We start from the raw sequence: 27,225 nt of genomic DNA, 5'->3' as shown, positions 1-27,225 counted from the left end.
GGCCGTCCTGTCTGACCGTGTTAGGGCTAAAGCCGCCCGGGGAGCAGTACTTGGGGCCGGAGACCTTGTGACCCAACTCCGCATTCCTCGATAAAGTTTTGCCATCCGCTGCAGGAACTACCATTTTCGCCACCCATCCATCCCTATCATCTATTCTCTCTCTTCCTGCCTATATCAGATCATCCACTTTCAACCGCCCCACTCCATGGATACTCTCGGAAGACATATATGTAGTCGTCTGACAGCATGGCACACTTTATCGCTGCGCCTACACGGAGCCAGCGTTGCGCACGGTGGCTGTCGCTGATGACTGAAGGGCCGAGTCCCTCGAGTGGGTGCACGTGGCTCGATGATGCGTGATACCCAGCTGCCTGTGAAACGGGCCCATGATTATTGCCTCGCGAGAATATGCTACATGTACTTGTACTTCCTTGCTTTGACTAAATCATCTACGCATCGTCCGACTTTGGCCCGCCTTCACCCTTCCCCGTTCCCGCCGCACTTGCCGCCGCTTTTCTCCTCCTATACTCTTCATCCCTCTCCATCGCCTCCTCTATCTTCCTCCTCAACGCACTCCCTCCCTGGCCTGTCCTCAATCTATCGATCTCCCCCTGATACCTCTTTCCCTCTGCCTCTCCGTGCCCATGCCCTTGGCCCTTCCCCTCCTCATCCCCCGCTGTGGGCTGATCCACCGTAAACCCCTCCATATTCCGCTTCACCTCCTCTGCCCTCTCTTTCCTTCTTTCCGCTTCGATTTCTCGAGCTTTCTTGACCTCCTTCTGCATCTCCACCTCCTTCTCATACCGCTGCTTCACCATCTTGGAATGATGATCCCGGACCTTGCCGAGAAAGGTCAATCCGTCGAGATTGTACGCTGCATCGAGGAAGTTTTTGGCGCCTCGGGTTTGGGCGCCATTGCCATCTGTGAAAGAGCGGATATAGAGGGAGAGAATGTTGTAAGAGGGAGTAAAGATGGTGCGGACCGTGGAGGGCATGGAGGTGATTGGGTGAAAGACGGAGGAGAGCGGGAGGTGGAGCAGCGATCTGACAATCAGCCAACACCCGATGTAACTCGGATAGGAAGACTAACCCCTCATCGCCCCAGTCCAAGTACTCCATCACCCGCTCTTCCCTTCCTCTCGGCTTGGCATGCCTAGAGATCGTCTCTCCAAAATCTCGATTCCCATCATCCGCCTCCATTTCCTCCATATACCGCCCGACTACCCCGTCCGGTGTCCCCCGAACATAGATGATCGAGTATGGCTCCACCGCCTTTCTGAGCGCCGAGAATGGGTTCCAATTCCACCTTGAAAATGGGTTGAAGGAGGAGAATGGCCTCGCCGCTTCCATCGATGATCCGCCGCCGCCGCCACTGCCATTCGCCGTACTTGTCCATTGATCAAGTAGTGTCGGCTGCGGTTCCGCCTGCTGCGCCGGATCTCTCCTTACGCTCTTCCCCTTTAATCTAGCCAGATCCTCCGTTCGAGACAGGACTTTCGCCCGGCGGCGAAGGCACAGCATCCGGCACAAGGGCGGTGCGTCCGCCCGCTGAGAGCAAAAAGTGAGACATTTCTCGGGTATGGGCGGTGCGGCGGGCATGGCCGGATGTGCGTGGTGGGCGTGAAAGGATGGTGCGCCTATTGGGGCGAGAAGGGGGTGGAGGGTGTCTGTGGAGGTCGGTGGGCGGATAGGTGTGGAGGTGGAAGTGGGGAGTGGCCTGGAGCTGGAGCTGCTGCTCGATGAGGATGCGGGGTCTCGATCGGACATTTTGATCGGAGAACGAGTTGCAGAGGAGCCTGCTCCGTACAGATGAGTTGACAGATGCGATATGTGTGAATAGACTCTGATGAGGTAGGTTGTGAATCGAGAGGTTGTCGAGACTCGGGCCTGCCGATCGCTTGGTCAAGCAGCAGTAATTATTGCAATGGGAGCGGACATAGGCACGCAAGCATCTCGAGCCAGAAATAGGCGGACACTTCGTCCCCGCTCGGAGATGCCCGAGGGGCAAGAATAGGCGCGACACCAAAATTCAGCGAGCCCAAGACCGACCGAAGGCTTCAAGGTGGCTTTGTGCCTCTCTTTGCCTATACTTTCGCAGCCACAGTATGCCGCCCAAGAAGAGCGCAGTCAGCTCTGTGCTGGCTCAGGCAGGCCCAACGGGACCTGCAACCACAATTGCAGACGGCACCACCAGTGGGAACCCGGACATCTCTCCCCCGGCCAACCCTATCGAGAGGATGGACGATTCCATACTACCCGTGGAGCCCGACTCGAACACCATGGAGCTTGACGCCCCATCGTCAGACACCGTCCAGCCCACCGACACTCCCGGCCCCTCATCCACTTACATCCCTCGTCAGCCCTCCCCACCTCTACCACACCTCCGCTCCGAGAAGTTCCCACCGGAATGGGACGACGGGGATGGCGATTCCGACTCTGACGACGAGGTCGTCGCTACTTTACCCATCTACCTCTCCCCTTCACTCCATCCTCACCTCCACCTCTTCCAGTTCCCGCTGCATACGAGGAGTCTCGTCGCCCCTTCCTATGCCAGAGATAGGGGCAAGGGGATCACAGCACGGATGAAGGAGAAGGCTGGTCGAATAGAGGTGGAGATCCCCGTAGATGCCGGTGTTGACGTATGGCGGGATGACAGGGCGAGAGATTTTGGAATGACGCATGATCTGGGGAATGGGAATGGGGATGTGGTCGGCGGGTATGGGTTTGGAGGGAGGGGCGAAGAGGACGCAGGGGGAAAAAAGAAGAAGAGCAAGGCAAAAGAGGAGAAGAGATGGGGTGATAAGATCAGGTTAAGGAGTGAAGGGGTGCCGAGTACGACGGGGTACTATGCTGGCGTGGTACAAGACGGTGAGTTGGCGCGATGAGCTCGAGGGATGAGGAACAAGCTGAGTATGCAGGTGCACTTCACCTACACCCATTATCCAAGATACTGCAGATGCGTACCGCCCTGACATATCTCGACGACTTTGACGAAAAGAACCGGTCCCGACGAGGCCGGAAAGACGAGGATGATGGGGAAGAGAAGGAGGATAAGAAGTCCAAGCAGGCCGCTCAGGGTCCGCCAATAAAGGCGTTGAGAAAGGTCAGCTATCAAAATGGCTCCTTCTTTAGTAGTATATGAGCTGACAGAGCAGGAAGAGGAAGAAGGAGATGGGTCTGGGTCCATCAAGGACTTCCGGACAAAGATGTGGAGGTTGGCCAGGGAAGAGGCGGAGGATGCGTGGGTGCCGTACGAGTGGAGAGAGGGCGAGGTACGTCCACCGTCGAACACTTGCGCAAGGCTTCCGCTTACGAGGTAGGACGAGTCGGTGGTCGACGCGCTCGGGAAGCTGATTGTTTCGGAAGACAAGAGGGATAGGTTGACGTGCACTACAAAGGGGTTGGAGTATCTCGACAAAGCACATTGAGGGATTCCATGATAGATTGATAGATATCACGACGCGACACGACCAACCATGCATGGCGATGAGAGCAAGTGAGGTGTGTTGTCGGTGTAAGGTGTCGCCCGCTTCATGAGTCAGTACGCTCGGCGTCGATGCATGAGTGGAGATCGGTGGGGTAAGAAGCGATCTGACTGCTTCATGCTTGTCAGTATGCACGCGCTCGGCTGAGCCGCGCAAGGAACATCAGTGTCAGCGCCTGCGACGGCCAGCAGGGTCAGCACGGGCAGCGGATAGAAGTATCGGGTATCTCATGCAAGACATCTAAATGTAAGACCCCAGAGGAAGACAGGGATACGGCGGAGGCATATCAAAGCGAATAACAAGCCACTGGTCCTCATCGTGTCTAGACGGTCTCAAGACCTTCGTACTCGCTAAAAATGTCAGTCCTGATCCACAAGTTGTGGTGACGTCCAACTCTAGAAGGGCATAGAACTCACGACTCGACGCCGGGCTCCAGGAGTCCGGCGTGCGCACCAACAATACACCCCGAAGATCCGACGAGCCAGAAGAAGGTCGATAGTGGTGCAGCCCACCAGAGAAGCGGTAGACCTAGGAGTCAGCTCTGTGTCCGGCATTCTTCACGCTATGGAGAGCTGATCATAGCTGAAGCATGACCACATACCGATAACGAAGAGGCCGATGTAGAGATTCTGAGGGGTGATGACCTTGCCTGCGAATTCTATGGGCTCATGCACTGCCGAGTCAGCTTGACCCGGGACGTTGAGGAGCATAAAACTGACCAAAGCGTCCGATAGCGAGGAAGCCGCCAATCATAAAGCCCATAGCGAAGAGGAGGAGCATGTTGGTCAATAATGAGTAGACACCGAGGAGGCAGATCACGATCGCGTAGTTGGCTGAAAAGTAGCGGCTGAGAGTGTCAGCTGCGGCTACAGCAAAGCATTTCGAGCCATCATTGACACCCTCATCTCCCCAGCGCTCCATGATACCTAAGAGCAGGACTTACATGTTGTAGCTCGCGCGCTTCATGTACTCCTGCATGTCCATCGGCCTGCTCACACGCTGATAGTCAAAGAACTCTCCGGGATGACGGATCGTTCCGACCCGGATGGACGCCAGATTCTTGGCGTAATCCTGGACGCGCGTGATATGGTTGATGGCTTCCATGATGTTTGGCTTGACTACGTCGAGAGCTGTTGGTAGGTATGAGGAGGATGAGGTATGAAAGCAAAGTGGACGTGTCCTCTGGGGGTCAAAAGAAAACAACTTAAGGACGTGGATGAGACCCGTGCGTTGATCACGTGGCATTACAGCTTAGTGTTTCAGCAGCAAATCTTCGTTTCATCTTTGCTTCTGCTTCTCTATCCACCTGCTGCAGAGACGAGTAGCTGATGGGCGACATCTCGGCGGCTCTGGAGCAGCTAGAAGACCTCTGTGTATCTATACACAACTGGATCGCCCATATCCAGCCGGCAGCGCTGTATCGAGCGCCGATCATAGACTGGCATCATCCCGATGACTATACCCAAAAGGGGATCACGGGGCTGCGCAAGTTCCTAGGGACGGCTGAAGCTGAACGGGATCATGTAGCTGGGGTGAGCTGTTCCTTTCGTTGCTATGTATTATCAAGGAAGCGAGCTGACTGGATATAGCTCGCCAAATCGCCGATCTCGCCGAAAGAGTTCAGCTCGAACGCCCCGCACCTCCTCGCGGTATGGCATGAGTTCGTCCGCTCTGCCTGGCCCCTAGGCGCGATCAGTCAATCGCTCGATGTAGGAGCGAAAGTACCGGTCAAGGTGGACATCATAGCTCGCGGAGGAGCCGAGTGGGTGAAAGTCAGTACGTGAGTTAAGTTCTTCATGGCCAGGGATGGGTATAAGCTGACAGAGTCAGGATCAAGGAGACCCGCCTACTCGCCGAGTTTCGGGAACAAGACTCGTACAACAATTCGGACTATGACTCGGACACGTCCTCTCCCGGTGCTGGTCCCTCCCGTCTACCCGATCCGGCGCTCACCAACTCTCTCATCGTCCAAGGCGAGACCCTCCTTCGCGCCACCGAGGCGTATCCTCGTCCCTCAGGTCGACCGGCTCCGAGAGTCCGCTTGGTCTTAAACCGTCTCATTCGTCCCATCCACGGCTTCTCTGACGGCCGCATCGACCGCACCATCACCCACCTCGGATCTCTCGGTATCGTCGTCCAGCTCGGCCCTACCTGTGGTCTACCCCTCCCCTCCTCGCCTCGGGCACACCTCCGCCCCTCCAAGAATATCGTGCTCGATCTCTCGGTGCTCGTCGCTCTATGCTGTGACTCGACGCACTACCCCCTTCCTTCTACTCACAACGAGTTTGAGAGCCGCTTCCGCTCATTACGGATCGACGAAGTCACCGGCGAGCCCGTACTGTCAGAGCACAGCCACACGTCCAAGGATCTCCGAGATCAGCTGCAATGGGAAGCGCAGCACCCTCTCATCCAAGAGCTGAAGGACCGGCTAGGGGCCGTATCGGACGGTGACGAAGGCAGGGAGCTGGCGTTTTGGATAACGGAGGAGGTGAGAGGCAGGCTGCCGGCGCTGGTGGACGTCATCGGCGGACCGGAGGAGCGGAAACGGGGCAAAGCTCTGCTCGATCCTGAAGAAGGGAACTTCTGGCGCGGGAGCAGGTGGGAAGGAAACGAGGGGGTGTTGAAGGCTCTAAGGGTCCAGATTCTGCCTGATGACCCTGCCGCACCGGAGGCTCCGGTATCGATATTCCAGCGGACCCTTGTATCTACCTGCCAAGCCCTCGTCGTTGCGCTCGAAACCCCTATCACACCCGACGCTCCCCCCGCGACTCGTACACCTCGTCCGCAGAGACGATCCCGCCACCCCGCTAGGCCGGCGACGATGTTTCCGACGAATCGGTACCCGTCCGGGCATACGCTGCGGACATTGATAGCGGGTGCAGAGAGGGGGTGGACGGTGCTGAGCAATAATAGGGGGGCGATAGGGAAGGTGGGACGGGAGATGGGGATCAGCGAGGGGCTGTGTTGGTCTGCGAGCCAGCTTGAATCGGAAGGGCAACGTCAAGGGGATGCCGGACGTCATGATCAGGCGGGAGAATCTAGGGAGGAACGCGACGACGACCTGGCGGCGTTATGGGTCGTCAATCCCTCCAGTCTGTCAGAGTGGAGGAGGCTCGAAGTGGTAAATGATAATATGGCAGTACAGTGCGTGCCACGATGAAACTATATTTCTCATAGGTGTGCATGTGTTGGAAGATCGGAAGAGAGAGCTTTCGTTCCCTCTTATCCCAGCGGGCTTATTTGGAGGCGGACAAAGAGTCTGCTAGCCCGGCCGACTTCAAGAGCAGCGACGCAGGTGACCCTTAAGGTATCCCGAGCGACTCGGGTGCTACTGTAATGTCCAATTCCAGACGCGGGACTGGCATATCATTGAGATAATCTGCATACTCTGCAGGTCTAAGTCTGCTGTAGTTATGTCACCTTCCCGTCATCAAGGTCATGACAGCGGTCAGCGGAGACAAGGTCACGTGCCAGACTGGTCGATGAGGAATGAGGCGGAAGCACGGCAGCTTGCCGTAAGAGGGCTGTACCGCCAGGACTCTATTCAGCGCTCAGCTTGCGAAGTGCAGTACCGACTCGAAAGCGCGGCCCGGAGCCAGTTCTGAAGTACTTCTCCGCCCTCGGGAGCTGCCTGAGTGCTGTCAGCTGGAGCTTCACGCGTGCCGGGGTCTGGCAGATCTTGTGTCAAGGAGGGTACAGGGTGTTGCTACTTCGGGAAATTCCAGGCCGTTTCACTTCGACGGTGGCGGTCCCTGGCTGATACCACGAGGCTCACCGTATGCATACGCAGACCATCTGTGGCGGTCCCTGGCTGATACCACGAGGCTCACCGTATGCATACGCAGACCATCTGGGACAATCGATGAGGGACGGCTTGCGAGCGATATCAGCTGCGACTGCCATTGCCGTGAGTTGCGATGCTGCGCGAGTCACCGATCCCAGCGTCAACCGGCTTCTAGTGGGAGAAGCGAAAGTAGGCGGAACACAAATTCTCGGCGAGTTCACTTCTAGCGGCAAATCCTATTCAGATGCTTCTCAGTGTTCAAGATTGGAGCGTAATTGCTTCTTGCACACTTAGGGACGTCTTATGTGTGCTTGTATCACAGGTCCTTAAATAACAGCGATCGCGATGGCATGAGCCATAGTGTACGTCCTACTGCAGATATATCGGACCTAGCTTAGGGGCTCTGCCCGTTCAAAGAGGTCCAGTTCTTACGCTGGCGATTCATTGCCCTGAAATCTATCTCGCTGCAGTATGCGGGCAATGCTATGTGCCAGATCTTGCCAAGCTGCTTCTTTCCAATGCGTCGCTTCTCGTCCGCATGCGATAAAGCTGCTTCGGCCGCCTCCAATCAGAAGCATAGCGGAGCCGCTTCTTCGTCGAGTGCAGCCGTTTTGTCCGCGCTTCTTGTGACGAAAGTGTGTGTCTCGGCTGGTGGCAACTGTGACGAGCCCTACGCTATATAAGCCGGCTTGCCTTCTCACCTCTTTCAGCAGCCTCTTCATCATTCAATCAATCCGCCTACACTCCACTCCAGCTCCAGCCCATAGCACCACTACTTCGACTAAATCTCCTCACCTCACGACAAAGAGTATGGCTATCTTCCACCAGTTCAAGCAGGTCCTTGGTCTCCTTCGCGGGTACGTTCCGCGCGTCATCTTCCTCCGGCCTGCAGTGACTGACATATCAGCCACATTCAAGCGCCGGCCGATAGCGTCAGCGCTATGCGTTGCAGCACGCCTGGTTGTACCTCTTTTGCGGTCGCAGGTGGCAAGAAGTGTGTCAGTCATACGTTTGTCAACTACGACGCATTCATGCTGTTCAGCTGATGAACAGACACTCCCGACTACAAGGTGTGAAGCGGGCATTCAAGAGGACAGGGGTGCCAATGGGGGAGGGTAGGAATGAGCGGGCCATATGGTATCCCTGTTGTACTAGTTATGTATTAGGCGACTGATCATGCAAGGTATGCGATCTAGTCAGCACCCCAGCGAGAGTCGCTTCTCTATTGTGTGCGAAAGCATAAGACAGATGGGCTACCAGTCACATGGACGAAGTGCCTCATCCTGGAGAAGAGGCTCTTATTAGAGTTTGGATGATCGAGGTTGCTTGATCTTCTACTATTTTGTTCTTCTTTGCTGCTCTCCTTGGTCGCCTCTTCCATACACACAAGATCACAATAAGCTCTCCCTACAGCAACAGGCAAAGTTGAGACAGTGCTATGCTTGACTACCCGTGCGAGGAACTGGGGTGTACCCGCCTCTCCATACAGGATGGGCACTGTGGGACATGTCACCGTCATCTTTGCGCCAATCATCTTCATGACCCAGACGCCCATGCTTGTGCTTCAAGCGATGTGAGTCGACACACTACTGTGCACTAGATGTGATAGTGAGCTGACTCTTACAGGCAGACGAGGATTATATCAACCATCTGGCGAGAACAAGACACGTGAGACTTCCCGCACTTGCTTGGCTTCCAACTTACGTCCAGTTCGAGCTGCTCCAGGAAGCTCTGGAGGTGCTGGATGTACGGGGCACCGCGGAGGCTCTTCGGTCCGGACGCCGCATCTCTCATTGCGCCGAGTTGGAGTCAAGGTCTCTCCCAGCCGGCTGGTACAACGTCCATGTACCGATCATATTCGATGATGGCGTCAAGTGGGTAGCACGTATTCGGCAGGGTGGCTTCCACTCTGGGCCTCGCGATATTGGAAGGGCCATATTGCTCGGAGAGATCGACGTCTTGAGGTGGCTGAAGGACGTTGTAGGAGCGCCTGTTCCGAAGGTGATGTCGGGGTTGAGGAGTGAGCCCTTTTCACGATCCTTTCCCACTCTTGATACATTGAAGCATGCTGATTATCGCAGTCGACGGACCAGCCGATTACTATTTCCAAGAGTTCCTACCTGGATCAACCTACGAACCCGACTTCCATCGCACTATCGCCGAGGCAAAGCTTCGTCGCACCATCACCGATCTCGCTCAATTCTTCCTCCGTATCTCGGACCATCCCCTGTCCGGCATCGGCTCTCTCTACGCCGACGGACACGGCTTGAACGAATGGACTGTCGGTCCTCTCATCAACAACATATGCGTCAACAAAGAACGTCCTTACTTCCCCGGACCGTTCAACACAGCGGGAGAGAAATGGGCATGCATCTTCAACGACTACCTCAAGGCCATCCAGATGCGGTCTCTACACTCTACTCGTACCAAGCTCGCCTATTACATATACCACTGGGTGCGCCAGGCGGTGTTATCCTATCCCCCATACAACATACCGAACGAGCCGACCTTCCTACTGCATGAAGATAGCAAGTGGGACATCATGATGGTTGACGAGGAGGGGGCAATCCGGGGTCTGATCGACTGGGAGAGGTGAGTTTTGAATAATCACGGGCTAAAGCCATACTTTGGCTTCTGCTGACTCTCTAGGGCATCGGTGTCGATAGGAGCGGAGGCATTTGCCGCTCCCTTCGGCCTGATGAACAGCGAAGCCATCTTCTCCGGCGACAACACCCTCTCCGCGGCCGAAGTACAGCTCGCCAACACGTACCGGACTCTTGGTCGCCCGGATCTCGCTCGGTATGTCGAGGGCGGAAAGGTGTACCAGCGGCTGGCTTACATCTGCTCGGGAGGCGACGCCTGGTCGGGATATCCGCAATTAAGAGGTCTGGGTCAGGCGATGGGGTTGGTGATGCCGGATAGTATGGAGGAGTTCATGGAGCTACAGGAACAGAAGTACAAGGAGGAGCTAGAGGAGCTCATGAGCAGTGATACCGCAGAATAGAGGATTCTGAGTATTTGTTGTTCAAGCAGGAACCCGTCGCAAGTATCAGGTTGCCGCGCCATAAGTTTAGCTTTCTGAGCGGCATGAGGCCATCGACTGATGACGATGGGATCCTTACAAGGGCGGCATCGACCCAAACGGACTGAGCGAGCATTGCAGAACTCCACCGTAGCCTCTGTACCGGACCAGATAGCCGTCGTCGACATTGGGCCTCTCCCCCCTGAAGTCATGTCCGAATCGGTCCCACTTTGTCGCATCAAGAGGTGTTCGACGCCGATAAGCTGACACCCGCACCTTCTCCAGCTGGTCTAGATTTGACATACGCCCCCAAACGTTGGTACTCCTTGAGTAGCTCTCCAATCTCCGACATCTTCAAGTCTCCCAGATCGCCTACAGGATTAGCGGATACTCCAGATCTACCGATGATGACCGACTCACAAGTCATGAATCTCTCGACGGGGTTTGGTGGAGGGTCGGCAGGTAAGACAGACGAGGTCCGGCTCAGAGATGCTGCACCAGAGGGAGATGAGCCGGAGTTGGCGCGAAGTCTACCGGTGATGTCGGCATTACCGCTGAGGAGAGAGGCGCGACGGCTATGCCCTTGACCGGTGGACGAGGAAGAACGAGCGCCAGTGAGACTAGCGAGGAATCCAGTGGGCTGCTGGGTAAGCTATTTGGGTCAAGATAGTAGCGGCATAGATCTGCTTACCTTTGCTGCTGGTTCTTTCTCTGGGCTCGGCACCTGAGGCGTTTCCGCTGGTGTGACGGGCCCCGACCCGGAAGTAACCCTCCCAAAACCGCCTATATTGGCCAGCCGATCGCTGAGGCTGACCCTGGCAGCATCGTCCCTTCTGCCCTCCTTGGACAGCATGCTACTGACACTCTTGATGCTCCTAGCATCCGAGAGTGCTCGAGTATCCGTCCGACCCGCATTGAAGGGGTCCGGCCTGTGGTCCGCCGATCCCTCCGTGTCCGCCGAGTCGGACTCGGAGTCCGAGGGGTACTCCTCCTTGTCATGCTCCTTGATTGACTGGGGGCGGGAGGTGACGTCGATCATCTCTTGGTTGCCTTGCCACTGTTGTGTTGGAGGGGGTTCGACGGCTCGGGAGTTGGCTCGAGACCGCGCAGCCGCTTGCGTGGTTGCTGCCGCGGCCGCTGCTATATTGGCAACGCTGGCCGTCACGTTCGCCAACGAGAAGGATGAGACCTGACGACCTCGCGTTGCCGGCCTCGTAGCTCCCGTTGTTGTGGAATCGCGGTCGTCTTCCGCTCCAACCGCAGTGGTACCGATGAGACCCCGTACGGCGGACCAGGAAGAGTCGATGACGCCGGTGATGACCTTGTTCGCCGACCCCGCTGCTGATCCCGCCAATTCCCCAACTTGAAACACTCTTCCCCGCAGCCGGGAGCTCGCCGAAGCGATGCTCCGCGCATCCGGATTGCTCTCGTCGAGGTAGTTGAGCCCGATCGGCGATAAATCCGCCACGCTCATGACCTTGTCCGACTCTCCGCCCAGTCCCAACTCCGCCAGGTCGACATGCTCCAAGAACTCGACCACCGCCGTGAGGTTGACCATGGCGTACGAAGCCTCGCCAGTGAGGCAGATTGCCGATCGGTATCGCCGAAGGTACATCAGCTGACTCGCGAGCTGGGGTGGATTGGCCTGAACGACCGCGAAGATGATGATGGGCAGGATGAGGTCGGCACCCGATGTGCTTTGCTTGGGAGCAGGTCTCGGGGCCGGGACCTCGGATGGCTGGGCCACCATGGAGCCAGAAGGCGACATGGACGCGGCGTGGAGTGTCATGACCGAGTCTCCCAAGGCCTCTTCCAGCTGCGAAGATTCCGATATCTCGATATCCTCGGCCGGAGCGGGGACATCGGCCGGCTTCTCTGCTGTAGGAGGAAGAAGGAGAGACGATGATGATTGGGTCACCGGAGAGGGATCGGCTTCCAGCGTCGGCGCTTGGGATATGGCTGGAGATGGTTTGTATGGCTCGCCTTCCGGCCGAAGTTGAACGGGAGGTAGGTCTGCGAGACCATCTACAGATCAGCGCCTACTCATCAGACCATGGCCAGCTGCTCACCGACGACGAGCTGATGCGCTCGGATCAACACATCTGCCTTCGCCCTCGGAACCAAGCAGGAAGGGGTGATGAGCTGCTGCAGCTCATCCCCTATCTTGTCAACTATCGAGGCCAGTCCGCCGGCAATTGTCCCCGGAACCCCTTCATCATCAGGTCGGGTAATGAGACCGAGATGATCAAGCGATAGTTCCAGCATGTTGAGCGCGGCTATTCGAGATGCTAAGGCTTCGTCATGTCTACCATCATCGGAGTTGAGAGGTGAGAAGAGCCTGATCGTCAGCCTTAAGCTACATACTTCACTCACCGATTATAGAGCAACCTCGTTACGAGCGCCTCGACCCTCTCTGCACCTTCCGTGCCCTCCTTCTCCGCCTGTTCCTCCCGCTCACGTCTCCGCTTGTCCTTGATCTCCTTTGACACCTCTTCCTCCGTACCCTGGCTTCCATTGCTCCCGCTCGACCTTCCCCATGGCTTGCCTCCGCTACTTTTCCGCCGCAATCCTCCCTCCGCCACAAATAGGCTCGAATCGTTCCGGTAATGGACCACCAGATCATCATATACCGCCTCTAGAAAGTCCTGCAGTTGCTCGCTTGCCCGAGCGGGATCGGTGAAGTCTATTGATGGGGTGGAGTCGGGCTCAACGAGCTTGGTGGTCAAGGCATCTTGGGTAGTCCCCGCGCCGGGACAGATGCTTGCGAGGACGAGTTTGGCGACCCGGTCAGCGATCTTGTCCGGCAGACGCGCCAACTCGTCCTTGACATGCGCCCGAACTGCCTTTGATAGAGCTTTCTGCACCTCCGATGTGCGAATAGGCTTTGCCACCGTGTAAGCTTGGACGGAGAAGCCCTCGGCGTCTCTGCTCGTGGCGTCGGAGATGACTGACGCATCGTCGGCGTTTTCGACGGATAGAATGGATGGCGCTGGCGAGCCCGAGTTGGGGGACAGATCGAACCCAGACACCATCAACGTTCCCTGGTCCGTAGGGCGAGTCGCGCCGGCCCGAGCTGAGGTGTCCCGGGTACTTGTCGCTGCCTGCGATGACGAGCCGAAGAAGGAGGCGAAGGGGTTCATTCGTCCCAGCTTGGCAGCCGAGGCCTTGGTATCCTGCGCCTGATCCTTGGTGTCGATAGGCCCACCGATGGGTCTTCCGAGCGGTGGAAAGGCCAGAGAAGCCGATTGCGAGGAGAGGGGATACGAGGGAAAGGCGGTGCGGAGGGCGAGCGTTGTAGGTCTTAGCGTGGCGAGAACGCCTGGACGAGTGACCGGATCCCGCAGTGCAGCCAGCAGGTGCGAGTCTGGCTGAAGTATGGACTCGAATGTGACCGTGCCGCTGTCTAGTCAGCTTCAGATCCACTTCGGCCTGCTTTGACTTGCCCTTTCAAGGTACCCATCAAGCCTGAGAGAGTGACTACCATAGACACGGTCTCTCCGGCAGCATCTCTCGCCTTCTCTGCTAGCGAGTCAGAACTCCGCATTTGCGATGGAAGCATCGGGGAGAGGTGGATAGGGGGTGACAAGAAGGCGATGTGTTCTCGCATGACCGGCGCTGTCATAGGTAGAGAAGACGCCGAGGCGGCTGGAAGGAGGAGGATGGCCTAAGTAACATGAGCTGCTACTTTGTCGTCTACTGATACGAGCTTACCTTTCCCGAAGGTAACACGCGCAAGATGTCTCCCCATTCACCACCCTCACCCTGCCTGCTCCCACTCCTCGCAACCTGTCCTTTGTCTACGACCGCGTCCACCATCGCCATCCCGATGCTGCCGTTCGCCAGTCCCAGCCGCTGAGCACTGGCTTTCAGGCTCTGTACCTGTAGCCGGCTCGTAGCTGAGCCAGAGGAGGGACCTGCACGTGAAGTCTCGCTTGACATCCCCTCGGAGGCCGAAGGAGGTAAGGCGAAAGTGGAGGAGGTTGAGGTCGTCGGTGGAGCTGTGGGAGCAGCAGGGGTGACGCCGGCTGAGATGACAGGGCTAGTAGTTCCTGTAAAGGAGCTCGACGAGTCCCGATGTGTATGGCGTTGTCGAGGCTTATAAGGAAGGGATTCGGCTGGCGTGCGGGAAAAGGTGGATGAGGCTTTTGGAGATAAGATTGGGTGGGAGGGCGATGAGCCATGTCCGACAAGGCTGGTGGGATCAATGTCGGTGTTGAGATTCAATGAGGACGTTGAGGCGCCGAGTAGTGGATGAGCTAGCGTCTCCGAGGAGCGAGGTGATTTGGCAGCTCGCCCGAGGGAGAGCGAGGAGAAGAGGCCGGTAGGTTTCGGCTCAGCCATGGTGGCTGTGGCTCTCCAGAGCTTTGCTACGAGCTTACAGCGAGTGTGAACTCGACAGGGCAGTCCGTCCAGCTACGGTGAGGTGGATGGGTTGCTGACACACTCAGACGAGACTCGAAAGATGGTGGCATTAATGAGAACATGGCGCTGGTATCTTCTTGGGTATCTTGGGTGGGCGCCGGAGGTCGACCATCCGTGCGTGAAAGGTGCCGGTTTCCATCCTCTTCATCTTGGAGTGTGCAGGCCTCTACATGACATGTATACATCTGGATCATCTAGTTATGAGCTACTCTACCTATATAGATACATACAACTCGAGCCCTTAAATATTAATAAACAACACAGAATGGGAAACGCTTAGAACCAGGGCATGACCATCTCGGGCATCGCGGCGAGATGGGTGGGAGATGTGGCCTGGGAGATCAAGCTGACGATGGCATGTACCACTGGCGGGGCGTTTGGCGTCTGATATGATCAGCAAGGCCATCTCCTAGAGTCTGAAGCTAAGCTTACCTTGTCTGCATTCTCCCCAATGTACCCCAGAGCCGTGACTCGCCTGACGAACTGGTCAACGTTTTGAGAGACCGAGCGGCTAAGGGTGTCCACCTTGGCATCCTTCATGTAGGTGTTCTGCCAGGTCAAGATCTATCGAATCAGCGATGCTCTTTTTGGGATCAGGCAATATACATACCTCATCTCGGACAAAGAGGGATAAGCTTCCAGCGAGATCGAAACCGGGCGATTGGAGGGATCTCGAAATGGCGGTAACGGCTGCAGTCATTACGCCCTCGATGCCGACCCGCGTCATGAAGTGCTGCATGTTGGGGGTGAGACGGAAAGGGCAGGGCTCCAGTGCGACGATCGTGGGGTGTCCTTGGGCAAAGCCTAAGAGCGTCAGCGCCTATATCCGATTGGGACGATGCCAACATACCTGGTAAGACCTCGGTCATGTACACAAGTCCCGTCCTCCGGCTGAAGTGCAGGCGATTTGGTGCCCGATTGTGTAGGCAGCACAGATAAGTCAGGAATGACACACTGGCGATCTGCATGGCGAACTGCTTTCGCATGAGCCATAGAGCTTCCGGGTTGGCCATCGTGCGGATCATGTACTGCAGGGTCAGTCATGAACCGTGACCAGCTAGACTTGTACGCACGTTGGAAAGGATAGTTTCCGGGACCATCTTTGCCTGGACTTCCTCAAATGCCTCCATCTTGATCTGCAGCACTCGCTGGTCATTCTGCACAATCAGTTGATATCCTAGCGCCAAGGGAAAGACTCACCTTCTGCATGCTCGGATCCGCCAGCTGCTTCACCTTCTCACTGAAGAACATGATGCTGTCCTCCCTCGTCCGATCTCGGCTCCTGCTGTACTCGTCGTAAACGTCCTGGAGCGAGACGTATGACGAGTCGTTCTCAACCAATCGGAGCTGTGGAGCCATGGCAATGGCAGCTGGAAGGTGGAACTGGATGTTACGCCTTCGAGCTTCCTTACGCTTGCGCAGGACATTGTTGAGGATGCGGAAGAGCTGCGTGAGACGCTCTTCCCGTCGACAATGGCGAGCGGCGGGCATCTGAACGCTGAATGTGTGGATCGAAGTGTCGTGACCAATCATGGTGATGCGGCGGTAGCAGTGAGCGTGACCACGGGCTACCTCGTGTCGAGGCGCAAAGCGGGCGATTTTGACGAACTCGTCTGCGTGATCGGTGTGCTGCACCATGAGCTTCCGTCCATGAACTCAAGCGGCAAACGTACATGGACGTATTGACCTGGGACCTCCACATCATCGAATTTGGCATGGTGGAAGTCGATGAGGTTGCAACCACCCTGATCCAGTGGCTGATAACGAGGTCGAGCGTCCAGACCCCTCTCGTAGCTATCGCGCCAGTACTGGAGGCGGCGGATGTACTCGCGGAGCTCGGGTGTATCGCGCATGAAGTCCTTCTCGATAGCAGTCTGCCAGGTCAGCGAAGACTCGGTATAGAAAAAGAAGAGACTCACCCTCATCTCGCCGGACAGGTTGGACGAGAACTTGATCAGATTCTCCTTGGTGGTGGCGCTCAGCTGACCTGCCTCGCCTGTGCTGTTCGCTCGGCTGCTCCATTGCTTAACTTCAGCTCTGCTCTCATTGCTGCAGCAAATTTACTCACAGCCAAAGCATCCGCCAGCAGGGCGGCGAAGAAGCGGTAGATATCTTCATCCGAAGCTGGTTTCGACCGGATCGTGATCTGGTCGACCATCTTCTCCATGGTGAGACTGAGCAAGGGGAAGGATGACTTCATGTTGTTCATGATTTCGTCGACGAGCTCCCAGGGCTGGCGCAGCCCGTTGGGAGCCGTGATGTTGGGCTGCGTAGGCTGAAGGGCATCGTCTACACTCACCGAGCCGCCTTGCGAAGATGCCGGCACCGTGAGCGTCTGAGAGGCGGGCGGTTCCTTGATATCCAGTGATGCTACGTCAGGCTTTTCTCCTTCCGCCATCGTCACGTCTTCAGATAACGACCCAACTGCCGCCGGTGTGGGCGCGGCCGGGGCTTGCGTGCTCGCCGCTGCCTTGGCCTGCTCTGCTGCCCTTTTCTGCGCGTGCGCCTTGTTCTGCGCCTGTTGACGCCTGACTGCGCCAAAGTCCTCTTTCGTCACCCGAAGCTGGTAGAACAAAGCCTGGCGATTAGCTTGATCGATCCAAGTGATGCTTCCGACTTACTTGGGGGTACATCTTGGCCATTCGGAGCAAGAGCGTTCTCGCCTGCTTGGCTTCTCGATGGGACAGCGATAGAAGCAGCTGCGGGATGAGGGTGATCCAGTACCACAAGACGATGTCGCCCTTGTAATTCTCGAAGGCCTTGGCGATAGTGTTTTGCGCGTCGTCGAGTCCGAGGAGCCAGAGGACACGGAGGAGGAGGGCCCGTGCTTTGTGATTGCTGTATAGCCCGGCCGCCTGGAGGTAACATGATACGGCGCCCGAAGCAAATACCGCCCGCTCCCGTGCATATCGCGACTGGAACTCCTCCTTGGTCATCCGCGGTTGGCCCGGCTCGGAGTCGGGAATCGGCTCCGGCGCCATCTCTGGCCGATCGCAGTAGATCTTGTCGTTAAATCTACCCCACTCCGCCCAGGCCTTGGGAAGGTTTGGGTCCATCTGGATGGCGTGGGCAAACTCGGCGTTGGCTTCGTCATTTTGACCGAGCTGGGCGATAAAAACCCCCTTGAGCGTGAGGAATTCGGCCTTTTGGGCGGGGGTGAAGTACATCAGGTTGGTGGTGCTGATGTTCTCCAGTCCCTCGTTGAACTTCTCCGGCTTCTGGAAGAAGCAGAGCGCCTGTTCCCGCAATTTCAGGAAGGCTTCCGAGATCTCGATATTGGGCAAGGAGTAGATCTTGTTGAGAGCGACGCTGCAGACGTCCAGCAGATTGTGGCGCCGCGCCATCTCGCCGAACCGATTGATGGTCCAAGCAGTTTCATGGTACCCGCGGAAGCCGTATGTAGCTGTCTCCGCCTGGGGGATGAGGGGGACGTACACCTTGGTGACCGCCTGGAAGACGTGCTGGCGCCAAGCGAGGAGATCCGACCAGACGCTGATGTCGTCCCAGAAATTGGGAAGACGTTCGCGCCAGGTGGTGAAGATGGGCTTGAGATCGTTGGTCGCCCGTAACTCGAGGTTCTGTTGAGTAGTCTGTTGCAGGCTATCAAAGACCTGAGATGCCTCGGTAAGCTCGACGCACTGCTGGAACATTTGCAGCAGTGGGAGGTGGGCGGCGGTGGTATGGGAGGGGAGGCTGATCCATTTGCGCAGTGTGACCTGTTGAGCCTCGTCCAGGACGCGGAGGAAGTCATTGGGCGCCTCGCGCGAGCTGTGGGCCTTGAGCAGCGCTATGTACGCCTCGAAGGTCTTGCGACGGGGCGTAGGCACGTCGATGACCCGATTGATGTTGGTCTCGATCGTCTCCCGGTCCGATGATCCCCAATCAGAGATACGCCAAGCGCACTCGAGGAGGAGATCTGAGTCCTGGTCGGTCCGCGCCAGCTCGGTGAGCGCATCCCAGTTCTGGAGCTTTTGCGCCGCCAGAATCCAGTGATCCTCCCAGAGGCAGTATTCGTACTCGGAGAACGGCAAAAGACCGCCCCGAGCCTTCATCTGCCCCTGCTCGTACATCTCTATCGCCTGTGGCCAAAGCCCATTCTGCTCGTACGTCAAGGCCGCCGTCGTTTCGGGGTAGACGCAACGGCTGCGAGCGAGACCGTAGAACATGTCGTCCTCGCAGAGCTCGGCATACAGCTCGCTGAGAGCCGTAGCGCAATTTTCCCGTAGTTCTTCATCGCCCCGATAGATCTCGCTGAGCTTGTGGAGGTACTCGAAACCGACGTACCAAGCGTCGTACGTCTTGGCGAGGTATTTGATGAGAAGTGGAGGGAGGGTGATGATTGGCGAACATGGAAGGATGCCCTCGAGGAAGGTTTGAATGACATTGGGACGCAGCTCGACCTGCTTTTTGTGGTGGTCCTTGGCGAGGAGTTTGATGATGTAGGGAGTGAAGGCGGCCTGCTGCGCACGGCTGAGGGACGCCCAGCACTTGGGGAAAATGGCCGACCAGAGCTGACGAGCGAGACCGCTATCGATGTGGATGAGATTCCGGGTAGGGATGAGAAGATCTGACGCGGTCTGGGCCGCCGCAAGAGCGATCATGGGATCGTCCTCGCTGATCCTCGGCAAAGCTCGGCTGTAGACCCGCTCGCTTGGATCAACGACACCAAGGAGCATACTGAGGATCTGGGGGATCCAGTAGCTCTCCGCCAGAGTGTCCCAATTCTGCAAAGAGAAGAGGTACTGGAGACGGCCGTCGAGCGAGCGCGGGAGACTGGCTTCCAGCTTGTTGAGGAAGCGGATCCGCTGCGCCTGATTGCGGGACCGAGTACCGAGGAGGAACGCCGGCTCCAACCGATGAGTGAGGTCGGTACCGCGCAGATCGTCCCGCTCGTAAATGTCATAGACGAGATCGAGGTACTGCTGGAACAGCTGCTCGTCCCGCTGCTCGTACGTCGCCATGCGAAGCAGCATGGCCGCCTTCTCCTTGCCCAATGACGCTGGCTCTGGGTCATCCAGCACCCACTGCTTCATGACGTCCAGCAGGTACCGGCAGAGCGAAAGATTGGTAGACTTTTCGATGAGGCTGAGAACCACGTTGTTGAGCGCGCGCCTGTGCTCGCGGAGATCGGTGACCCGACCGCGGAGGACTTCCAGCACCGAGATGATTAGCCGATGGGCCTGGTCCGGCGCATTTGGGTTGGTAGTGTGTACCTTGGCGAGATTGGAGAGGACTTTGAGCAGACCCGTTGCGATGTTGTCGTTCTGTATCTGCCTCGGCTGGACCTTGAGCCAAGCCCGGAGGAGGAAGAGGGTACCCGGGAGACTGGAGCTCTGTCGAACGCTGGCAGTGAGGCCGTCGTTGACGGCGGTGGAGATGTAGGTGTGGAGATCCTTGGCCTCCTTGCCCGCCTCTTGGTCATCATCCGCCATCTCCTTCATCATCTCCGAGAACAGTCGGTCGGTGAGTTTGTCGACCGTCTCGTGCAGACTGGGTTCGTCAAAGACCCAGACCTTTTCGAGCAGGCTCGACAATACGCCCAGATTCTGCTTGACCCAAAGGTCGTTCTTGGACGCGGCGACGGCTGCGATGACTTCGGTCGAGTTGGCGACCGAGTTGAGGTTGGCTTCGGTAATATCCTAATACTCAGCGCGGCGTAAAGATCAAGATGAGATTACTCACCGCCTTCATTGTCCGGCCGAAGAAGCTCAGCTTCACGTGCACTACCAGCCCCTTTGGCCCCAATATCTCCTTGAACAGCTCGAGCGCCCTCTTGGTCAATCCGCCTCGCGACACCGGATCGCTCGAGCTCGACACCAGCCGCAGTAGATGTGCGGTCATCAACTCCTTGACCTGCGTGGGCGCCGCCCATCCCCCTCCGCTGCTCGTCGATATCGCCGTCCCCGCCCGGTTGATCTTCTGCCTCTTAAAAGGCGACTCATCCCCGTCTCCCTTCCTCTTCGATCCTGCCTCATCCACATCCATCGCTTCATCCCTCGCCACCATCCTACGCCTCTCCCACCGGAAGATGAGCTCGACGATGTCCACCGTGAGCTTTTTAAGGTCGGGTGTGGTGGACTGGACGAACGCAAGCCGAGAGAGCGAGGTGGCGACGTGCGGTACGTAGAGCTCACGGTACTCGTAGAACTGGTCGGGATGATTTACGAGGAGCTCGCATACGGTGACGAGCTGGTTGGTCTGATGACCATCCTCAATGAGGACGCTGCGGACCCGCTGAGCCCACTCAGGGATCGCGTGGGCCGGCATGGGCTGACCGTCCGGTCTCCGCTCGCCGCCGTCCATGTGGTGCTTGGTCAAGCAGCCCGCCAGGATGTCGATCGCCTGCCTGTAAAGCGTCCGATTCTCATTGTCCTTGAGCCGCAGCAGACCCGTCCAGGTAAGTTTGAGGAACTTCCACGGCGTCTCGTACGTTGCCATGAAGCGAGCCGCGAGGAGATACGCCATGAGCTTGACGGTAGGTTCGAGCAGGTTGACGCCCATCCAAGCAAGCTTGAAGACGTCCTTGCGAGTGTCGGCGACCTTGGTGGAGAAGTGCTCGACGATGGTAATGGTGAGGGCGAATATCTCGATGAGGAGGTCGTCGTCCCGCTGACGAGCAGTCTGGGTAACCGATAGTGGCCGCCAGATGAGTTGAGCAAGTTTGCTGGTGAAATCCTCCGGTAGGATCGACCCGTCATTATCCGAGGCGACGTACATCCGCAGCAACGGGTTGACGACGAGTCGAAGCCCGTTGGCCTTGAACTCCCAGGTGACCGGCTCCTGATCATACAGGTTGAAGAACGCCTGCAGGACCTGCCGACGGTATTCGACCGAATCCTGCAGCGCCGCCTGCTGATACAGGAAGAATGCGACGTTTGACCTTTCAAACGCGCTCTTGACTTCGAACGCCTCGACGAGGTGGAAGAGTAGGGGGACGTGCTTTTGGAACCGCAGGAACCGCATGAAGAGCTCCAGGATCAATGACGGCATCTGCTGGTATGGGAGAGTCCGGATATCTGGGTGGTTGGTGCGTGATTTGAGGAGGACAACCCGCCAGACCGCGACTAGGTATTCCAGGATGGCTTCATTCTCCATGAACCAGGTGTCACTGGTCTTGGACAGCTCGCCGACGATCTGCAGACCGGGCATGACGAGCTCGACGACCTCCGGGTGCCGTAGCGTGAGTTCACAGATGGCCTCGATCCGGTTGCTGAGCTCCTCGACGAGATTGGGAGCTTTGCCCGATGCGATGATATTCCGGAACGTCCAAACATACCGAGGATCCCGTATGTTGTCGATAAGGCATTGCGCGCCCTGCGAGTAGTACTTGTCAAAGTACGCCGCCATGCTGCCAGTGAGCGGACCGGGGACGAATTGCTGAAGCTGCGCCTCGGCATTGACGACGAAGGACGTGAGCTGGACGAGGTACTCTTCCGCGCCGGTGGGAAGCAGCCGGAAGACGTTGACGAGCCGACTCATCCGCGCAATGTCCGGATTGTCCTCCAGCGGGGCGAGTGCGGCCTTTTGCAAGGATTGGGCATCGCCGAGCGCCTGAAAGTGCTCGAGCAGCTTGACGCCGATCTCGAGCTTGAAGTAGCTCGTGAGGAGCTCGAGGAACCGAGCCAGCCCGTCAAGACCGCTGACGCTGAGCCGTTTCGCGTCCGCCAGGTTGACGAGGATTGGCCTCAGTCCCGCCTGGAGCAACTCCTTTGGCAGCTTCTGCTGGTTCTCGATGGAGTCCCGCAGACCCTCGTGGGCCACCTCGACGATCTCCGGCTGTTGGGAGTAGACGTGTTTGAAATACACCTGGATAATGCGAGACCGAGTTTGGGCGAGTGCCGCCTGCGTGGTGAAGGTAGGCAACGACATGGCGGCCCGAAGGAGTTTCAGGCAGGCTATCCGCAGCGCCTTGATCCAGTACTCCTGCTTTTGCGTGGCCGGCTTGATGATGAGGGTTTCATCTCCAACGTCCGCGAGGGCGATGACCTCGTGCGAGAGCCGGACAAACTCCTCGGTGGTGTCGATAGGGGAGGGTTGGACGTGGATGAGCCAAGTGACGGCGTCAATGTTGGCGACCTGCATGGCGAAGGGTAGCGCGCGGAGGGGTTTGGAGAAGATCGGACCGGCGCTGGAGTCCAGCAGCTTGGACTTTGCAGGCTCAACGATCAGGTCGTAGACTGACCGGCCCGTTGCCTCCGACAAAGTGGCAATTGACGCCTGGGCGCACTGCCGACTCGCCAAACTCTGAGAGTTGAGCTCGATGACAAAGGTCTCGACGAGCTTTGTCAACCGCGGCGTGCCGGGGTTCTCATTGGTGCGACCGCAGCGGAGTATATCCTGGACGAGCTCCGACACGCCGACGGCGGTCTTGGGCGCCTGTATTGGGGCATCCCGAAGACAGAAGAGTAGTGCTCGGACCAGCTCAACCTCCAGGTCGTAGAGGAGACCCCGATTGACGTCGACGTGTTTGACGATCGTACGGATCGCCGCGACACCCGCCATCTTCCGATTCCAGTCCTCCTCGTGACAGAGGGTGCAGAATCGATGGACGAAAGTCTGCAACCCCCTGTCGATGGCTCTGCTCGAGTCTTGGTTGGCGTTGGACGCTGGCCAAGGCCCGAGGGTCCGGAAGTCCGCCATGATCACGGCAAGTAGCTCGCATAAGCCGTCCCGCTCCGAAAGCCGGCACCGAGCGAGGGTGTCGACAAAGCAGTCGGCGAGGGCGGATGTGAGGGGGAGGTACCGCTTCCGAGCCATTTCGCCAACAATAAGGTCGATATCCGTCTTTGTGTCGACGCGGACCATCTCGGCAGAGAAGACGCGCCGGCAAAAGTTGCGTACGAACTCGGTCGCTTTGGCGGACAGCTTGGGATGTTGGCAGGCCAGAAAGAGCCTTCGCATGGCTTTGATGAAGGTGTCGTTGTTTTCGGGACTCGGTCCGTTCTACTGGTCAGCCAATGGTCTTTGCTGTACCTTGCGTACTTACCGGTTCCAACACCGCCATCATGGCAACCATCAGGATCTGCAGACTGTCCTCCGCATGCTCCGCCACCCCTTCATCGAGAGCGATCGTCGCAGTGTTGACGACTGATCCCAGCTGGAGCTGGTGGCTCTTGCCCTCGATGAAGATCGGCACCGAAATGTCCGAGCCGACGTTCTTGTACTCGAGCAGATTGTCGACCTCCTGAAACCGCCTATTCCTGCCTCCCAATTTGCCCAGAATCCGAATGGCTGATTGCGCGTGCGAGCGATTGGCAGGGACAGGCTTGAGCAGCCTATGTAAAGCCGCCATGAGCTCGCGGAGTATTGGACCCATCGTCGGGTCCAGGAAGTCGGCCGTAAGATTGTCGATACACAGCTCAAGAGTCCGAAGACCTTGACTGACCGAATCGGGACCGGCGCGGAGGGCATGGACGAGGGGCTTCATCAGATAGCTGAGGTGTGGCAGGAGGTTGGTGAGCCGAACGGGAACGGTGAGAGTGAGCTCGACAAAGAGGTCCCGTTCCGCGTCATCGGTAGCGTGTTGAAGAAGGTGGGATAGGGTGTCGAGCATCTCCTGGAGAATGGGCAGAACCTCCTTGTACAGCGCCTCGAAGCGTCCTCCACCGATCGACCTGATGATCAGCTATGCTCAGAGCATGCAGACAATAGCTCACCTAAACAAAGCTCTCAGAATCTGATAGTAGACCGCACTATCATCCGCCTGAGCCGCACACTCGAAACACCGCAGAATCAACTTTTGCAGATGAGGCACGAGGACCGACTCGTTGATGTTGATATACGTGTTGATTGCCAAGAAGCTCATCTTGAACAGCTTCAACGCCACTCCCGTCTGGTGCTGCGTGTAGCTACCGAGCTCGTGGATGTGGTTCATGAGGTATTTGAGGAGAATCCCGACGAGCTGATGCGATACCAGCTCGTGCGTGATGAGCATCTGGAGGACGGGGAAGAAGTGGGGCGATGTCGAGGCGTTCCGGACGAAAAGGTCCATCTTGAGTGTCCATACCGCCGCAAAGACGTGAGGCTCGAAGAGGAGGAGGATCTGGGATAGAAGCTCGACCGCTTCCTTTTGCTCGCGGGGATCGCGACTGGCTTCGAAGAGCGCCAGTGAGCGGAGGGAGTATTCAAAGAATTGGCCGAGCATCTCACCGTCTGGTGGTGCGAGGGGGTGATCGCCTTGACGGGTGTACTGGAGAAGGGTCCGGAAGGTATGGAGGAGGGTTTTGAAGAGGAAGCGAGATTCTGGCTATCAGCGGTGCTAGATGTTGGACATACCTTTACAGAACGACTCTAGCGTTTCTCCAGAATACGCGACCGAATGGACAGGCATAGCCTGCTCAATCTCCCTCCACCCAAACTGCAGCCGTTCCTCTTGCTCTGCTTCCCGCTCCTTCCGCTTCTCCGGAGACTCCTCCGTCTCGTCCATCTCCACATCCTCAGCGCCGTCTGCCTTTTCCAGCTTTTCCGGCACATCCGGCTTGGGTTGCACCTCCTTCGCCTTGCCCTTCGCCTTATCCCTCGCGATGATCGCTTTGAGACGCTCGAACGAATCCGTCAAAGACTTGAGCTTCTCGAGCGAGGTGAAGAACATGCCCCCCAGTATACGATGTGCCTCGAGTGGCTCCCCCTTGTTAACGATCGCCTCGACGATGGTGTTGAGGAGTTTGGCGCACATGGTCTGGATGGCGCCGTTGAAGGTGGCGTCGTTCAGGTTGAGGGACATGACGTGAACCACCTGGGCGAGAGCGGGGAATTGCAATTCGCTCCTGACATGGTGGATAAGGTCGGCAATGACCGAGTAAGCGAGTGGACGAAGGGTTTCCCGGGAGGTGATACCGGTTCCGACGAGGACGCGCTCTTCGAGAAGTAGGCCGATGTATGGGATGAAGGTGGTTCGCGAGTCTGAGGATAGGATATGCCGAGTAGCCACCAGCAGCTCCTTGCGTGTTCCAACATCCTCAGGCGGGCAGTTCCGTAGCAGCCGTACGCAGGCCTCGGGAAATACCTCGAGGTGATCCTTGGTGTTGAAAGGTGGGTTTCCGCGGAGGACGTAGGCAAGGAAAGCCATGGTCTGGGATCAGCTCAAGTCCACTCAAAGACTATCTACTCACCTTGACTTGAGCTTTGATCAACTCTGCAAACATCTCCCGATTGTGTGTTCCTGGCGCCACGCCCACGAACGTCACACCCCTCTCCTTGGCCTCTTCGAATGCTATCCGCTGCGTTTCTGGCTGGATCTGAATCATATCCATCACCAAAGGGTAGAACTCGTCCATCACCGACGCCATGATCGCCTTGTACGTTTGAAAGACGAGGACGACGGCTATCGGACATTCGGTGAGGACTTTGGCCGAGTATAGCGCACGCGCGAGCGTTGGAGGAGGAGGGCCCGAGGGTGGTCCGCTGGGAGGCGGTGGGGGAGGTTGACCGTCTGTTCCGGCTGTGCTGGGTGTGACAGCGGTGGGAGTGGGTGCTGAGATTGCGGATTGAGGCGGGGCGGACTAGCCATCAGTGGCGAGTCTTTGACGAGTCTTTAGCCTAAACTCACAGCTTGCTTCCCGTTTGTTGAGAACTCCTTGTCAATGACGCCCCTGAGATTTCCATACATCAACTTGACGCTGTCGAGGAATCGGGTGACGAAGGGCTCGGCTTGGTCCTGCTCATTAGCTGAAGCTTCAGTCGGTAGTATGAGCACTCACTCGATGATTTCGGAACGCATCAATCATGATCTTGATACAGACCAGCGCATTCTCCTCATTTTCCACCTTCAGGATCCGCACTGTGAGCTCCATCACTGACACCTCGTGCGCCTTGAATGGCTCGGTCTTGGGAAGACGGTGGATGAAGGAGTAGAGGGCATGGCGCATTCGCTACAAGGTCAGCGCAGCCTATCAACAGCTATGGCAGACGACGAACCTGGTCTACGCTTTCCTTGACGAGTGTGAGCGTCTTTTCGTCCCCCAGCAGCTTCAGGACAGCGGGCATGAGAAGCTCGAGGTACTTTGCATAGTACCCAAATTCCTTGTTGTTCTCCGCCGAATCCCTCAGCTCGACAGCCAGCTCTTGCCTTCGCTTGGGTGCTAGATGTCAGCTCGTCCTTCGGCTCCCAAGCGACTCGAGACTTACTGGTGTTTGGATCCAGTAATTGAGCGGCAAAGTTCTCACACTCGGCGACAGTCTGCGGTCCAGTCGAGGGGGCAAAGGAATGCATTGTTCCGGGCGCGAGGCTGGGTCCGCCTCCGGTTGTCCCGGGAGCTGGAGTAGAGGCGCTGGGTGTCGCATCGGCAGGTGCGTTCGACGGACCAGCATGCGAAGCTGCAGTGGACGCCTTGCGAGGCCGGCCCATCCGAGCTGCGGGTGGTCCAGGAGCTGCCATGTTGGACAGAGCAGGCAAGTTGAGGCCAAACGGCGAATCCGCGATTTAGGCGATTTGCATCGGATTGTGACAAGGGACCTCTGCAGTGCTCTTAGGCGTGATTATAGAGCTGAGCGAGCTGCGTCGATAGAGGGGG

At 57.3% G+C, this 27,225-nt stretch overlaps 7 protein-coding genes across 7 annotated transcripts; 3 read left to right on the top strand and 4 right to left on the bottom strand.

Annotated features, from left to right (window-relative positions):
- Window positions 1-449: 449 nt before the first annotated feature.
- On the bottom strand, window positions 450-1,767 carry MKK02DRAFT_28329 (uncharacterized protein; the record flags this gene model as incomplete). Its single annotated transcript, XM_053087534.1, has 2 exons — window positions 450-1,044; window positions 1,091-1,767. 2 exons carry the CDS (start codon window positions 1,765-1,767, stop codon window positions 450-452), a joined length of 1,272 nt encoding a protein of 423 aa, XP_052943279.1.
- Window positions 1,768-2,105: 338 nt separating this feature from the next.
- Window positions 2,106-3,428, top strand: MKK02DRAFT_38154 (Sin-like protein conserved region-domain-containing protein; the record flags this gene model as incomplete). Its single annotated transcript, XM_053089960.1, has 4 exons — window positions 2,106-2,868; window positions 2,919-3,103; window positions 3,156-3,272; window positions 3,321-3,428. The coding sequence occupies 4 exons, from the start codon at window positions 2,106-2,108 to the stop codon at window positions 3,426-3,428; spliced, it is 1,173 nt and encodes a 390-aa protein (XP_052943278.1).
- Window positions 3,429-3,807: 379 nt separating this feature from the next.
- MKK02DRAFT_38153 (ER to Golgi transport-related protein) lies at window positions 3,808-4,589 on the bottom strand (the record flags this gene model as incomplete). Its single annotated transcript, XM_053089959.1, has 5 exons — window positions 3,808-3,835; window positions 3,902-4,013; window positions 4,087-4,158; window positions 4,205-4,332; window positions 4,429-4,589. 5 exons carry the CDS (start codon window positions 4,587-4,589, stop codon window positions 3,808-3,810), a joined length of 501 nt encoding a protein of 166 aa, XP_052943277.1.
- A 224-nt stretch (window positions 4,590-4,813) lies between these two features.
- On the top strand, window positions 4,814-6,645 carry MKK02DRAFT_34501 (uncharacterized protein; the record flags this gene model as incomplete). The annotated part of the gene is made up of 3 exons (XM_053088956.1): window positions 4,814-5,017; window positions 5,075-5,265; window positions 5,316-6,645. 3 exons carry the CDS (start codon window positions 4,814-4,816, stop codon window positions 6,643-6,645), a joined length of 1,725 nt encoding a protein of 574 aa, XP_052943276.1.
- A 2,114-nt stretch (window positions 6,646-8,759) lies between these two features.
- Window positions 8,760-10,273, top strand: MKK02DRAFT_38151 (uncharacterized protein; the record flags this gene model as incomplete). Its single annotated transcript, XM_053089958.1, has 5 exons — window positions 8,760-8,828; window positions 8,896-8,937; window positions 8,980-9,289; window positions 9,351-9,861; window positions 9,919-10,273. The coding sequence occupies 5 exons, from the start codon at window positions 8,760-8,762 to the stop codon at window positions 10,271-10,273; spliced, it is 1,287 nt and encodes a 428-aa protein (XP_052943275.1).
- Window positions 10,274-10,529: 256 nt separating this feature from the next.
- Window positions 10,530-14,632, bottom strand: MKK02DRAFT_34500 (putative guanyl-nucleotide exchange factor; the record flags this gene model as incomplete). Its single annotated transcript, XM_053088955.1, has 7 exons — window positions 10,530-10,663; window positions 10,712-10,931; window positions 10,983-12,316; window positions 12,361-12,629; window positions 12,665-13,690; window positions 13,735-13,955; window positions 14,003-14,632. 7 exons carry the CDS (start codon window positions 14,630-14,632, stop codon window positions 10,530-10,532), a joined length of 3,834 nt encoding a protein of 1,277 aa, XP_052943274.1.
- Window positions 14,633-14,989: 357 nt separating this feature from the next.
- Window positions 14,990-27,089, bottom strand: MKK02DRAFT_38149 (uncharacterized protein; the record flags this gene model as incomplete). Its single annotated transcript, XM_053089957.1, has 19 exons — window positions 14,990-15,097; window positions 15,146-15,277; window positions 15,324-15,517; window positions 15,564-15,741; window positions 15,787-15,870; window positions 15,914-16,342; window positions 16,387-16,587; window positions 16,633-16,737; window positions 16,782-17,291; window positions 17,335-20,352; window positions 20,396-23,656; window positions 23,700-24,327; window positions 24,370-24,955; window positions 24,989-25,784; window positions 25,825-26,214; window positions 26,262-26,369; window positions 26,413-26,583; window positions 26,630-26,793; window positions 26,840-27,089. 19 exons carry the CDS (start codon window positions 27,087-27,089, stop codon window positions 14,990-14,992), a joined length of 11,313 nt encoding a protein of 3,770 aa, XP_052943273.1.
- Between the last annotated feature and the right edge of the window lie 136 nt (window positions 27,090-27,225).

Source organism: Dioszegia hungarica (assembly GCF_025882075.1).
Source record: "Dioszegia hungarica strain PDD-24b-2 chromosome Unknown MKK02contig_16, whole genome shotgun sequence".
Taxonomy (NCBI): Eukaryota; Fungi; Basidiomycota; class Tremellomycetes; order Tremellales; family Bulleribasidiaceae; genus Dioszegia; species Dioszegia hungarica.
This window is presented reverse-complemented; position numbering and strand designations above follow the sequence as displayed.